This window comes from Gilbertella persicaria, assembly GCF_025201335.1.
Source record: "Gilbertella persicaria strain CBS 190.32 chromosome Unknown B0P05scaffold_58, whole genome shotgun sequence".
NCBI lineage: Eukaryota > Fungi > Mucoromycota > Mucoromycetes > Mucorales > Choanephoraceae > Gilbertella > Gilbertella persicaria.
In genome coordinates this window covers 28,558-41,259 of record NW_026252019.1, presented here as the reverse complement: position 1 = coordinate 41,259, position 12,702 = coordinate 28,558, and the positions used below count along the sequence as shown (strand labels likewise).

At 36.1% G+C, this 12,702-nt stretch overlaps 5 protein-coding genes across 5 annotated transcripts; 2 read left to right on the top strand and 3 right to left on the bottom strand.

Moving 5' to 3' along the window:
- Positions 1-69: 69 nt before the first annotated feature.
- On the bottom strand, positions 70-1,724 carry B0P05DRAFT_560530 (Rho GTPase activation protein). Its single transcript, XM_051580378.1, has 9 exons — positions 1,637-1,724; positions 1,502-1,589; positions 1,437-1,454; positions 1,279-1,386; positions 1,136-1,222; positions 815-1,095; positions 694-771; positions 513-638; positions 70-459 (listed from the first exon to the last, which is right to left on the bottom strand). Exons 1-9 carry the CDS (start codon positions 1,713-1,715, stop codon positions 116-118), a joined length of 1,209 nt encoding a protein of 402 aa, XP_051430423.1. The 5' UTR covers positions 1,716-1,724; the 3' UTR covers positions 70-115.
- Positions 1,725-2,947: 1,223 nt separating this feature from the next.
- On the top strand, positions 2,948-4,641 carry B0P05DRAFT_560526 (major facilitator superfamily domain-containing protein). The gene is made up of 4 exons (XM_051580377.1): positions 2,948-3,222; positions 3,269-3,332; positions 3,385-3,554; positions 3,610-4,641. Exons 1-4 carry the CDS (start codon positions 3,021-3,023, stop codon positions 4,542-4,544), a joined length of 1,371 nt encoding a protein of 456 aa, XP_051430422.1. The 5' UTR covers positions 2,948-3,020; the 3' UTR covers positions 4,545-4,641.
- A 1,264-nt stretch (positions 4,642-5,905) lies between these two features.
- B0P05DRAFT_288221 (lactate permease) lies at positions 5,906-8,524 on the top strand. The gene is made up of 7 exons (XM_051573447.1): positions 5,906-6,490; positions 6,537-6,650; positions 6,697-6,827; positions 6,872-6,929; positions 6,974-7,241; positions 7,288-7,640; positions 7,685-8,524. Exons 1-7 carry the CDS (start codon positions 6,300-6,302, stop codon positions 8,367-8,369), a joined length of 1,800 nt encoding a protein of 599 aa, XP_051430421.1. The 5' UTR covers positions 5,906-6,299; the 3' UTR covers positions 8,370-8,524.
- A 2,217-nt stretch (positions 8,525-10,741) lies between these two features.
- On the bottom strand, positions 10,742-11,173 carry B0P05DRAFT_575293 (uncharacterized protein; the record flags this gene model as incomplete). The annotated part of the gene is made up of 1 exon (XM_051581636.1): positions 10,742-11,173. One exon carries the CDS (start codon positions 11,171-11,173, stop codon positions 10,742-10,744), a length of 432 nt encoding a protein of 143 aa, XP_051430420.1.
- An 834-nt stretch (positions 11,174-12,007) lies between these two features.
- On the bottom strand, positions 12,008-12,682 carry B0P05DRAFT_626892 (uncharacterized protein). The gene has a single exon (XM_051583474.1). It carries the CDS (start codon positions 12,447-12,449, stop codon positions 12,081-12,083), a length of 369 nt encoding a protein of 122 aa, XP_051430419.1. The 5' UTR covers positions 12,450-12,682; the 3' UTR covers positions 12,008-12,080.
- Positions 12,683-12,702: the final 20 nt, after the last annotated feature.

The window sequence follows — 12,702 nt, the reverse complement described above, 5'->3', positions numbered from 1 at the left end:
AAAATAAACACACAAGGTAAAAATAATAAAAAAAATTTAACAAATAGCCCAGACAATTGAATTTTGACAGGCCAAGTTTCAGATTCATTTTTCTCTTGATAATTGCATAAATATTTTATATGAAAATGTCTTGGTGTTTCGTAATCAACAATTGAACAAGTTGCATACCTTGATTCATTTGTTTTAGATAGACTGCTGCATCAGCAAGTGCAGCTTGTTCTGTTTCATGCATATTCACATAACGAGACGCATTGACTTGTTCTGCTCGAATCATGTTGGGTGTAAAGACAACTGATAAATTGTGTGTATTCATTCTGTTCTTGATAGAATGATCAGAGACTTGCTTCAAGAACTCACATAAATATTTGAGTAAAGAAAGGTAGTTGGGTGAGTTTTTGTATTGTGCACTGAGTTTGTTTTTTATCTTGTCAATTGTTCCTTGTGTACAAATGCTTGCATCTAATTTTGATATATTTTTTTTTTAAAAAAATTTTGATAAAATAATCATATACCTGGTAAAGCGCCCATATCTTCGCTGAATTTGAGACTGATAAGAGGAATAGGAAGTTCTCGAATAAACACTTTGAGTAATGCTGCAGAGACATCAATGTCATGTTGTGTTAAATCCACAGGTTCACCTATTGAATATGACTTAGAAAAAAAAAGCTTGTTTTATATATATGTGCGTGTTACCTTGATTCAATGCATTTTTGACAGCCTGTAATTCATCGCTTGCAGGTGATTTTCGGAAGATACCTTCCTTATCCAAGCCTAATAACAATTGGTATGATATGAGAGATGAGTGATAACCTACCATGCTCTTTTAGATGATTGACAATTTGAACTACAAAACTTGGAATATAATCATTGGATGTGTTGCCTTCCATAGCTGCCAAATCTTCTAGCTTTCTTCCAAATGCTAAAGAAGGAACAGTTCTCTTTTGAGGTTGGACAGGCTTGGGTGGTTGATAGATAGCTGGTAATTGTTGATCGTATTCAATGACTCTTTGAGGTATGAATTGAGGTGCTAAAACGACATGTTCTTTCAATTGTTCCAGTGTAGACAAGTAACGTAATTTACGAGCAAATTTAGGACTAAAGGATATTAAACACGTATCAATAAGATTTAACTTACCTAATAATTTTATTGGCAAAATCAAACACAAGTCTGTACATTCTTGTAAGATGAACGACATACAATGCCTTCAAGTTCTTTTTATACCTAAATAAAAAAAAAAAAGGATTAGGATACGTGTTTCCAAGTATAAATATACTTGCTTGCGATCAAGGGAACGATATGCTTTTAATAACCATAGCCATCCTGGACGATACCTTGCAGGAGAAGAAAAAAAAACGAGTACATAGTCATTTTCAACAAATTCGTCTCTATAAACAAAGACAATGGGTATAATATGCGCGATTTTTATAATACATACAGTCTTGCAAGAATAAACCTAATACACTATAAACATGTATTATGAAATTACTTTTATAAGCTTACGATAAAATCAAATCATAATCATAAATATCGGGGTTAGGCAAGTTGTCTGCACAAAGTACAAGAATAGGACGACTTTCGCGATCGAGGCCTTTAAAAATAGCTTAACATAGGTCATCTCCAAGATGAATAACATACCAGCCTCATAAATAATATTTAAGCCTGCAATAGCTTTGTATTCTGGACTACGAGAAGAAAGAGCGAGTACTTTGGCCATAGTGTTATAAGAACAAAGTTAATTTTTTTGCCCACCTACTATTTTATGCCCCCACATGATTTTTCTTGAATGACTACTTTTGTATTAAATAGGCGACAAGTGTCCATAAATGGATACTCTTTATGGATGGCACCAGAAATGATGACATACAACTGTGTCTTATACATTGCCTTATGTTTCCTTATAAAAGTACTAGGCTATTGTCAATAATAATATTAAAACTATTGGTATGAAAAACCTCGGGTTTCATCGTCAGGAGTACAAAGAAACGATTGGTATTAACCCCAAGTCTCTCCATATCTGTTACGAAACAGACCTGAAAGTATCTGTAACATCTAAAAAGGAATATGATTGGTGGCAGTTAGCTTGGTAGGTTTCATTGATAGACCCAGAATAAGAGGTTTATAGTTCTATTGTCATGAACTATAATCTAATGGTAGATCTTTTGTCGAGATTCTGTCAAGATAAGATCTATTCATGCAACCCTGTCATGCAACTCGACTGTATATGCATAAGATGAACTCAATTATTGCCTAATTTGTCGAAAGCTTTATCGATAAAGAGATTAGCTTTCATAAATAGACATTATTTTCTCCCATATTCTCATGGATTCTTTTTTTAGGATATCTGAGTATTTTGAGTTATATTGAAGGTATTGCTAGTCTTTTCTTTTCTTTATAAGTTGATTCAAACAAAGAATTGCTGAGTATGTTATCATTGGGAAATACCACAAATTTGACGGTTTAGAAACATAAGAAAAAAAAGCTATATCATATGATGTATTATATAATACAAGCACAGTGTGTGTGTGTATGTGTGTGTGTGTGTGTGTGTGTGTGTGTGTGTGTGTGTGTGTGTGTGTGTGTGTGTGTGTGCAACACTGAAAATCAAACAAGTAAACCCACTTGATTGAAATCTCTATGATTTTTTGATCTACGCTCTGTTTCTCTTTTGTCTTTTTCCAATCATTTCATCCCGAGGAAAGATACAAAAATTTGGAAATAAATGTGGGGAAAAACAAATGACACAACTCCAGACCAATGGGATAATGTAACATCTTGCTGAGATTGGATCAAGATTTGAAAAAGACGGGAAAAACATCAAGAACTAGTCCCCTTTAATTGTGAAATTAAAAAGAGGTACGGCTTCAAATAGTATGGGAATTTTTAATGGGAAGAAGAAGGGAAGGTGGAGGGAGATGCATGATGATAAAAACTGCTAAAAACAGAAGATGACAGGTTTCTGTTAGTATAAATACAAAGCTTTTCCCCCTCTTTTCTTTTCCTAATTATTTTATTTATTATTATGCTATTCAAGAAAAAGGCTCCTACTCCTACTAGTGATGTTGTCAGTGACGTATCATTCAATGATGAAGAAAGAGCTACTACTCCCAAGCAAAGCTATTTGATTCCCGGTGTACTTGTCACTACTCTCTTCTTCTTATGGGGTTTCTCATATGGTCTTTTGGATACTTTAAATAAGCACTTTAAAAACGTGCTGGGTATTTGTAAGTAAAATACAAAATTGATTTAAAATATTAATTCTCTTTAAAGCTACAACTGAAAGTACTTATATGCAAGTTGCTTACTTTGGTGCATACTTTATTATGAGTATTCCGTAAGTAATCCCTGAAATCCCTTGTTTCTGATTTGCTAACAATATACTATAGTGCAAGTATGATCTCTAAACGATTTGGTTACAAAAGAACAATGGTTTTTGGTCTCTGTCTTTATGTCATTGGCGCCATCTGTTTCTACCCTTCTGCTGTCAACTTGAGTTATGGTGGTTTTGTTGCCTCTCTCTTTGTCATTGCTTCTGGTCTTGCTACTTTGGAAAGTAGTACGTATTCTATTATCGTTTCTTTTTGTCTCTTTATACTAATAACTATAATTAGCTGCCAACACTTACATTGCTATCATTGGTTCAAGAAACAAAGCTTCTCTTCGTATTAACATTGCTCAGAGTTTCAACGGTCTTGCTTCTTGTATTGCTCCCATTGTTGCCTCCTTTGCTTTCTTTGGTGGCACTGAAGATGATTCCTCCAAGAGCTTGGATTCTGTCAAGTGGACCTATGTCGGTGTTGCCTGTGGTGTTGCTGTTATTGCTCTTTTGTTTTGCTTTGCCAACATTCCTGAAGTTGACGAAGAAGCTTTGATGGCTGAAGAAGCTCGTGAAACTGGTGAAGTCATCCGCCGTGCTTCTCTTTTCTCCCCTCACCTTATTTTGGGTGCTCTTACTGAATTCTTGTACACAGGTGCTCAAGTTGCTGTTGCTTCCATGTTCCTGTTCTACAGTTCCGAAGTAGGCCAATTCCCTGATTCCCGAGGTTCAATTTTGCTTTCTATTGCTCAAGCCTGTTTCACTATTGGTCGTTTCGTTGGTGCCTTATTGATGAAGAAGATTCGTCCTGACCATTTGATGGCTATCTTTGCTGGTGGCTGTATTATTGCCAACATCTTTGTCATTGCCATGAAGACTCCTGCTACTACCTATGCCTTGTTTGTCATCCTCTTCTTTGAAAGTGTCTTGTTCCCTACTATCTTTGCCTTGGGTACTAAGGATTTAGGTAGAAACCACAAGCGCGGTTCTGCCATGATTATCATGGGTGTCTCTGGTGGTGCTGTCATTCCTCCCTTGATGGGTGTTGTTCACGACCATGCCAACGTCAATCTCTCTTTCATTATTCCTCTTATTTGTTACTGCGTTGTCTTACTCTATGCCTTGGTAGGTTGCAAGTTGATCAAATACGTCGATGAAGACCTTCCTGGCCTTCAACAAACTGAAGTCTATGTTGACGATAGCAAGAAAGACTCTAGCAATAAGCAATAGATCTGCTTATTTTCTTAATCCCCCCCTCTGTATTTTTATTGTAATATTATCTGTATCACTGAATAAATTTGTTAATTTTTTTTGTTTTGGTTGAAACCTTAATTTACCAGCTTGATTTTGTGATACTATGGATTCTCCCGCTCAAGGAGGGACCAGAGGGACCTTTCTTGATCTTATTACGTCAAGCTCATAGACTAAAAAAATGATAGGTCGTGAGTGTTTGCTTTGATAAGAAAATTGGGTTACTGTTCTGGGATCTTTTTTTTTCTCTCCAAGATAGGGAAAACGATGGAATAGGATGCAGTACATATAAAGAACGACTTTGTGCGTGTGTGTATATGTGTAAGCGAGAAGGAAAGGGAGAACAGCATCTGCATATGAATACCAAAAAAGAACAATGTGTGTAACTAATAATTTTATAAGGAGATGAAGTCATACTTAACTGACACATACAGTGTCAATTGGTGCAATATAGAAATACGAATGATGGTAGAAAAAAGAACTTGTTGTTGTTAGTTAGTGCTTTCATTATACTACCAATCATGAAGTTACTTTTCATGATAACTGGTTTTTAGTTGTCAGTGAATAGTTCTCAATGATAAGCTATTTCATTGTCTATCGTCTCACGTGATGCATCTCATATCTCAATCCCTTCAAACTCTATCCAATAAAAAAACTTACTCGCAGTAACTAAAGCGCAACTAGGTACTATCAATCGCATCTTTTGTTTTAAATTTTTGATGAAAGAAAACTAAACAAAAACCAAAAATGTGATTACATGTATAGAAGCAGCAATCAAAAATCATATATCATTCATGTTAGATATATAGGTGTGGTTCATTCTGTTCATCCTAGATTGACTGACACGAGACCACTGAGCATGCTTGATCATTCTCTTTGCTTAAACAGCTTTGATCCATTCAATTTCAAAAATGATCGACAAAAAATGACAACTGAGTATGTTTGAGCCAGACCTTTAGCAAAAATGTCTGTATATCCTCAAGTCATATTTCATAGAATACAATTGTGGCATTAGCTAAAACCTTGACAGTCGTCTTGATAAAATGCACCATCTCAAGAATATGTGCACTTGGAATTTAATGTAAAACAATTCAAATGGTGTTATTGTTATCAGACCTTTTTCTGTTTATCCAAATCTATTTGTTTGTTTACTGTAACATACTTGTCCTAGGATAGGCTCATGATCAGAAAAACACTGCTTAAAGACACCCCTACACAACAACAATTCAGCTCAAGCTGTACTGTATGAGTCTATAAGCTACTTCAAAGAACACATCATAGAGAAACAAAAAAATGGCTTCTTTTGGGTAAAAAGAAAAGCGTCTTACGTGGGAACCTTAAGGAGAATATCCTCGGAAAATAAGCGCATTGTGTACCCTTTGCATGATCCATATAATGAACTCAAGACATTATAAACTCTTTGTTCCTCTTGACTGATACAATATGAATAACACGGTCCATGTGTCTACATGAATTTATGTTGAATTTGACTAAAGAATATGAATCAAATCATAAAGTATTTCAAATATTATGCAAGCATTGTGTTACGGAAAATCCTTACTGCTTCCCCACACTTATTTTTTTCTCAAGAAGTTTAACCATCTTATTTGCTTGACAAAAGAGCAATCTGGATGTCTCATGATGAACGCGTACACATAACACATGTATATAAAGATCAAATTGCTTTGAAATTTTTGCAGGGTTTATACCTTTTCTTTTTTTTTATTAATTATCATGGTGAATATTCCTGTTGCACCAGCAGGCATAGAAGATCAAGTTGCTTTTGTTCAACCTCTAGCACCCATTGGCAGTAGTCTAGTAGGCTCTTTTTTTGTCGGTTTGATACCATTGTTATTAGTTTTGGTCCTGCTTGGTGGGTTTAAATTACCAGCGCATTATTCCTCTTTAGCAGGACTGATTGTGTGGTAAGTAATCATGATTGCAAACTTCATCTTGTTGACTGTTGTGTAGTATTTTCATTGCTATCTTTGGCTGGCATATGCCTGCTCAACAAGCATTTGAATCGATTGGAAATGGTATTGTGTTTGCTAATTGGCCTATTATGTGGATTGTAGTAAATGCCATGTAAGCATTTGTCAGAACGAAAAAGCATAAACTAAAATGACTTTAGGTTTATTTATAATACAGCTGTTGAATCTGGTGTGTTTTCTTATTTTCGTCGATGGATATTGACATATACACCACCCGATAAGAGAATTATCTTGCTTATTATTGGATACAGTTTTGGTGCTCTATTAGAAGGTAAATCTATTATTCTAAAAGCAAGTTGACTAATATCTAGCTAGGTGTTGCTGGCTTTGGTACTCCTGGTGCCATCTGTTCTTCTTTGATGGTGTCTTTAGGGTATGTATGTGATTTCGTACAGCCGATGCTCATATGTTGCATAGCTTTGATCCTTTAGATGCTTTGACATATACATTAGTGTTTGATACAACACCAGTCGCATTTGGAGCCTTGGGTATCCCAGTAACAACTTTAGCTACCATTACCGGTCTTCCAGTCATGAGCCTCTCTGCCATGATGGGTCGCCAGCTTCCTCTTCTTAGTCTGCTTCTTCCTCTTTATGCTCTTGGCTTCTATGCAGGCTTTCGAGCTGGTATTGTTGAATGCTGGCCAGCAGCACTTGTGGCTGGACTCTCTTTTGCTGTGATTCAGGTATGGGAAAATAAGACAATCATCCGACTTATTTTTTTGGTCATAGGCTATCTTTGCTAATTTGGTAGGACCTGAACTTCCTGATTTAATTGCTGGTCTTGTCTCTTTAATTTCAATCATCGCGTTTGTACAATTTTGGAAGCCCAAATATCGACCTGAATATCATGCAAGATTGATTGCAACTAATCCGCAAGCAGAAGACGAAGAGAACAACGTCGACAGAGACTCTATTCATCATACAGAAGAAGTCTCTGAGAAAAAGAACAAGCAGCATGATGCGGGCGAGACAGTAACACACGATGAAAATGTAACATCAAGACTGGAAGTGGAAAAACCTACTTTGTGGGAAGCCATGTTGGGTTGGAGTCCATGGTTAATTATTGTAGTTGTAGTCATTATGTAAGTCTATCCAAAACAAACAAATCATTGATGTCATGTATTAGTTGGACATTTGCGAAAGCACCTTCGCATGGAAGAATAGCCGTCCATTGGCCCCATCTTCATCAAGAAGTTTATTTGACACTGTATGGTAAACGATATGATGCTATCTGGACCTTTGAACCCTTGGCTACTGGTACTGCTATCTTGATTTCATCAATTCCTTTTATGGGCCTTGTTCTTTTAAACGGTTCTCACCCTCGCGTGTTTTGGATAGCTCTCCGTATAACAGCCAAACAACTCTTTCTGCCTGTTTTGACAGTTTCCTTTATTATGGCCTTTGCTTATCTCTACAATTATTCCGGTATCGTCTACACAGTTGGGCTCACTTTATCTTCTGTTGGAAGAGCGTTCCCCTTTTTATCTGCCTGGCTTGGATGGTTGGCATGTTTCCTTTCTGGAAGTGATACTTCCGCCAATTCTTTATTTGGAAATCTACAAGTGGTCGCAGCAAACCAGATTGGATTGAGTGCTGTATTGATGGCCAGTACAAACTCAAGCGGGGCCATTACATCAAAAATGATTTCCCCGCAAAATTTGACTACAGGTGTATCAACGATTGGATTACAAGGCCAGGAAGGGCGTGTGTTGCGTCGTACTATTCTACATTCGATTTTTATGGTGTGTTTAGTAGGCGCCATGGCATGCGTTCAACAATATGGTATTCCAGGTATTATTCCACCTGAATAGCTTTGTACATATCTCTCTATACAGTCCCCTAAAAAAAAAGGTTTCTTTTGTGTAAAATGTATTGCTTGAAGTTTATTAAATATTTTAAATATGTCTAGCATACTTGTGGTAAAACCTACATACATACATATATATATATATAAAGAAAATTTAACATGATATTTGAAAAAAAAAATTAGCATGTTCATGCGTACGCGAAATGCGCGAGAGATAATATATTAAGTTTTTTATGGCAAGTCCTAATGAAAAGCAATCTATATGATTATAGAAAGCGAGGATTGATCTATAATTATTGACGAATGTAATACTTTGACTATCTATCGTGTGCTGTTTAATTTTGAATTTATTTTGAGACGAAATGAAGGAAGCCGATTTAGCGAGATCACTAACTAGCTTCTTTTTTTTTTTTTTTTTTTTTTTTTTTGCTTGTATTCAAGCAAATCGCCAAGTTTTATGGCTTTGTATTAGACAGACAGTTTTTCTTGGGTTTTTGACGTCGAATGTAACCCAATGGTAATCATTGATTTGCTGAAGAATCATTGAAGCAGAAAGTGCTGCTTCTGAACTTTCCACTGTTCTATGATACTCGTCTGTTTTGACGAGCGGAAAGAACATTTCAGACCGAAATCTTTCAGAATGGACTGCTAATGGACGGCGAAAAGCATCAACACCTAGCTGAGCATAGCCAAGACAAGAGGGCCAAAAGAAAAGTGGACAAGCAACTTCATCATTCATTGAGAGCGGCTTATAGAAACATTACCAGTCTATTTCTTGACTGTCTATCTCTTCTGTGATACCGAAGCAGACGGCTTTCTTAAACTCTTCATAAGGGATGAAGTCGCAGAAAATGGTAAGTGACTCTGACCATAAAGGGACAATTGCTTTTGAAGGTGCTTTTCTGTCTTTCGGCTTCCAAGTTGGGAGATCACTTTTTGAAACGACTGCTATATTTGCAAGTTAGAAACAGTCTTTTATGATTTTCGAATTTTGAAAAAACTAAGATCATATTTTGTTGTTCGGCCCAGGAATAAAGAATATCTGTAACTGATTCAAGATCTGTAAACTTCATGCTCAGTGTAATGGGTAAGCGCACCCATCCATCTAATGATATGATGTTCCCATAAGGCTGTTTCGAGTTGTATGTGGCTCTGATTGCATTCCTCAAAGGCATGCTAATTGATGTCTGAAAATTATCGTCTTCTTTGGCTATAAATTTTTGGCTGTTATTTTTTGATGTCGGATAATTTGGGTGTCCTCGTTTTGGTTGTCTCGAAGTTTCAAACAAAAGAGTAGGTGAAGTGGTCGCTAGAGTCTTTAGGGTGTCAATTTTACTTTTTTTTTATTGTTTTAGCCTATATTGTCAAAATAAAAAATGTTCAATGTACCACCCTCAGCTTTTTTTAGCAATCGTTGGTTAATCACAATCAAAACAAAAAAGTGCTTTCTATTTATCAATTTGAGAAAATACTATCTTTATTGAGCTTTTTTTATAACAAACTACAATAGTGTTTGAAGCTTAAAGAGCTGGTCATTAGAACTTGCTTCTGTAAGTTCTTCGCAGCGTGTATCAAGGTTGTCTATTTTAAAGACACCTTCGGTGTTATTGCACTTTGTGCTTTTACCAACCACAAAAAATGACCACCTTTAGGGAACCAAGGATAAATTCTTGCATGCATTGTATATTTAACTGGTAATGGTGAATTGAGGGTGATTGTTGAAGGATCAAAATTGGTTGAGTCAGCAGCAGAGAAAAACAGAGAAAAGCTTTCTTCTTTCAAGACATTGCATTCAATAGTGCACCTTTGGTTGTATTGATTGCAATAAGCTGTTTGTCGCAATTGTTGAATAAAGCTCTGTTTTAAACTATGCTCAAACTTAGCATGTAAAAGAGCTATTTTGACATCTTGCAAGTGTACTTTTTTGTGTCTTTTGGCAGTGTAATACTCTTTTATGGTTGGAAAGTTCTTAATGAATGACAAAGATTGTAAGGAAACTTTTTTGAAAGATATGTCACTTTCGTTTTTCTGGCAAATGCTGAACTGGTATGCGTTAGCAAAAGAAAAAAAAGACTTTTCAGACTTGAAGAGATGTTGTCTATTATCCAGCTAAAGTAGTCAAAGGTACCGTCCATTTGTCCTCTAACAAAAGGGAATTCACTTCTCCAAACCAAATCACGAATCAACTGGTTGCCAACTAAATTATTGTCTTTTTCATACAGACGAAAAGAATTCAGGAGAGTCTTGTCTGATGCATTGTCATGATCGCATGTGCCAATAGAATAGTTCTTAATGTAAGGTATTACACATCTTACAAGAAGCTCAAAGGGAACATCGATGTAGGAAGAGCTACTGTTGTTGGGGCTGAGTTGAAGATCAATGAAACTGGTCTCCAAATTCTTTGATGTCGGGAGGCGAGAAAGAAAGCAAAAAACCTTTTTCATTGGTAACTTGTGCATAGGTAATAAATCCATCAAATTCTTTTCTAATCTTGGTGAATTTTCCAAGGAACTCGCTACTCTTGCTGATATTGAGTTGTCCTCTAACCTTGTTCATTTCATATTTGACTCTGTCCTGGTTTGAAAGAACAGGATCAATATTTCTGGCAGCACCAACTATTTCTCCCATGCAAGATGAGATGCCAGTTGTCATTTTCTTAGGCGTGGTCAAAGGATCTTGCTTGACTTTTTCGATGAATTCCTTTGCATCATCGCCAGACAAATGAATTCGCTTATACGTTCCATGTGAATGGACGTCTTTGCACTTAACAGTGCAAATGTTCTTTTTGATTGTATAATCAAAGTACATGTCGTATCTAACTCTGACAGAACAGCGTTTGTGTTGCATTGATCCCTTGCAGTGCAAGCATCACTGCTTTTGGATCAATTGAATGCTGCTCTTTGGTCTCATGTCCTTGTTCAGGAATGAACAGAGCTCATTGGTATAGTATACTGTACCCAAGCATTTTTTGCTTCTGACAGGGAGACCTTTAGTTAGCTTATTTCCCTTGTCTAAAGCCCAACCAATATCAAGATTATAAGCAGAAAAATCAGACAAAACAGCACTTTCATTCTAAACTTTGAGCGATTCTTGATATTCCTCATTGGGAAACTGAATTTTAAAGTAGTTTTGTTCATAATTTTTGTTTTCTGTAGACATATCAAGATGAAGATAGAGAGGAACTACTGTTATTCAGGTTCGAGAGTATAAAATGTAATTTAGGTTTATGTGGCTTGTCTAATTAAGTTAAAACTTCGTGACACTCAAAATAAGGACACCCATAGGTCAGCCAAAAAAAGAGGCTGAATTGGCCTAGAGAGGGGTAAAAATCATTGATCAAAAGGGGATGATGAAGATTACTAAAAAAGAAAAGGGGGGTGGATTCGCTTATCCAATCAAAACTTAAAATTAAAATATGTTATTTGGGCAAGACAGACTGAAAAAAAAACAAGCTTTAACCTTGCTTTTTAAGCATAGAGCAATGAAACTTGAAGTTAAAGTACAACTTGAGTGACAGAATCAAAATTAGAGGCTATCTTAAATCCTTGGTTAAAGTCAATTAGTGCTAAATGGTGTCGCCCAAATAACAAAGCCCTTTTGTTTTTACCAAACCTTCATTTCTTTTTTCTCCACTCCAGCAATAGAATTTTGACATTCTTTGAATTTTTTATCATAACCGTATTTTCTTATACGTAAAACTATACAAGGACACTGTTCAGAAGTGTTTACAAAGTGTACAAAAGACAATCAAAGGTGAAGTAAACAAAAAGTTGGAGGCCAAGCACACAGCATTCTTGATCAAAAGAACGTTACTGTTGTTTACTGGAAGCAAGATATGAACTGAAGCAGTTTCTTGCTGCGTTGCATAACCATTCGACCAAGCATGTCCGTGTAACTCTAAAAAAGTTAAAAAAAAAATAGTTAAAACTAGAAGCGCTGATAGGGCTGTCAAGCAAAGAAAGGGAGAGGTGTTGCGATGGAAGATAGATAAGGAGATGGATTGGGAGAAGCTTTGTGGTTTTTTTTTGTTGAAATAAGCTTTAATATGCACATAAAACACAGTTCTGGCAGATCTAAAAGACATGTACCTGCAAAGGCTGAGCTCCGAAACAGTAAGGTTATCAAGGCGATAATTGTTAGAGTAGTCTGTAAAAAAAGCTGCTATTGAATTAATATTATAAAGCCCAAGATTATCCAGAGAAAGGTTGATTTGAACAAGAAAAGAAAAAGAAGCGTTGGCACTCCTGACGGAGTACTGCCAAAGTTGTAACTCGCAATGAGCATCTTTTGGAGTTTATTGAAGGTGTGATGAATGTTAGGGCTATCCTAAAGCGTGA

Excerpts from the sequence above, each read along its gene's own strand:
- B0P05DRAFT_560530 (XM_051580378.1), bottom strand. The coding sequence starts at position 1,715 with ATGGCCAAAGTACTCGCTCTTTCTTCTCGTAGTCCAGAATACAAAGCT. Across the intron at positions 1,096-1,135 it reads TTTGCCAATAAAATTATTAG|TCCTAAATTTGCTCGTAAAT; the intron begins GTAAGTTAAATC and ends AATATCCTTTAG. Across the intron at positions 460-512 it reads AGATATGGGCGCTTTACCAG|ATGCAAGCATTTGTACACAA; the intron begins GTATATGATTAT and ends TATCAAAATTAG.
- B0P05DRAFT_626892 (XM_051583474.1), bottom strand. The coding sequence starts at position 12,449 with ATGTCTTTTAGATCTGCCAGAACTGTGTTTTATGTGCATATTAAAGCT.
- B0P05DRAFT_560526 (XM_051580377.1), top strand. The coding sequence starts at position 3,021 with ATGCTATTCAAGAAAAAGGCTCCTACTCCTACTAGTGATGTTGTCAGT. Across the intron at positions 3,223-3,268 it reads TAAAAACGTGCTGGGTATTT|CTACAACTGAAAGTACTTAT; the intron begins GTAAGTAAAATA and ends TTCTCTTTAAAG. Across the intron at positions 3,555-3,609 it reads TCTTGCTACTTTGGAAAGTA|CTGCCAACACTTACATTGCT; the intron begins GTACGTATTCTA and ends AACTATAATTAG.
- B0P05DRAFT_288221 (XM_051573447.1), top strand. The coding sequence starts at position 6,300 with ATGGTGAATATTCCTGTTGCACCAGCAGGCATAGAAGATCAAGTTGCT. Across the intron at positions 6,828-6,871 it reads TTTTGGTGCTCTATTAGAAG|GTGTTGCTGGCTTTGGTACT; the intron begins GTAAATCTATTA and ends ATATCTAGCTAG. Across the intron at positions 6,930-6,973 it reads TCTTTGATGGTGTCTTTAGG|CTTTGATCCTTTAGATGCTT; the intron begins GTATGTATGTGA and ends TATGTTGCATAG.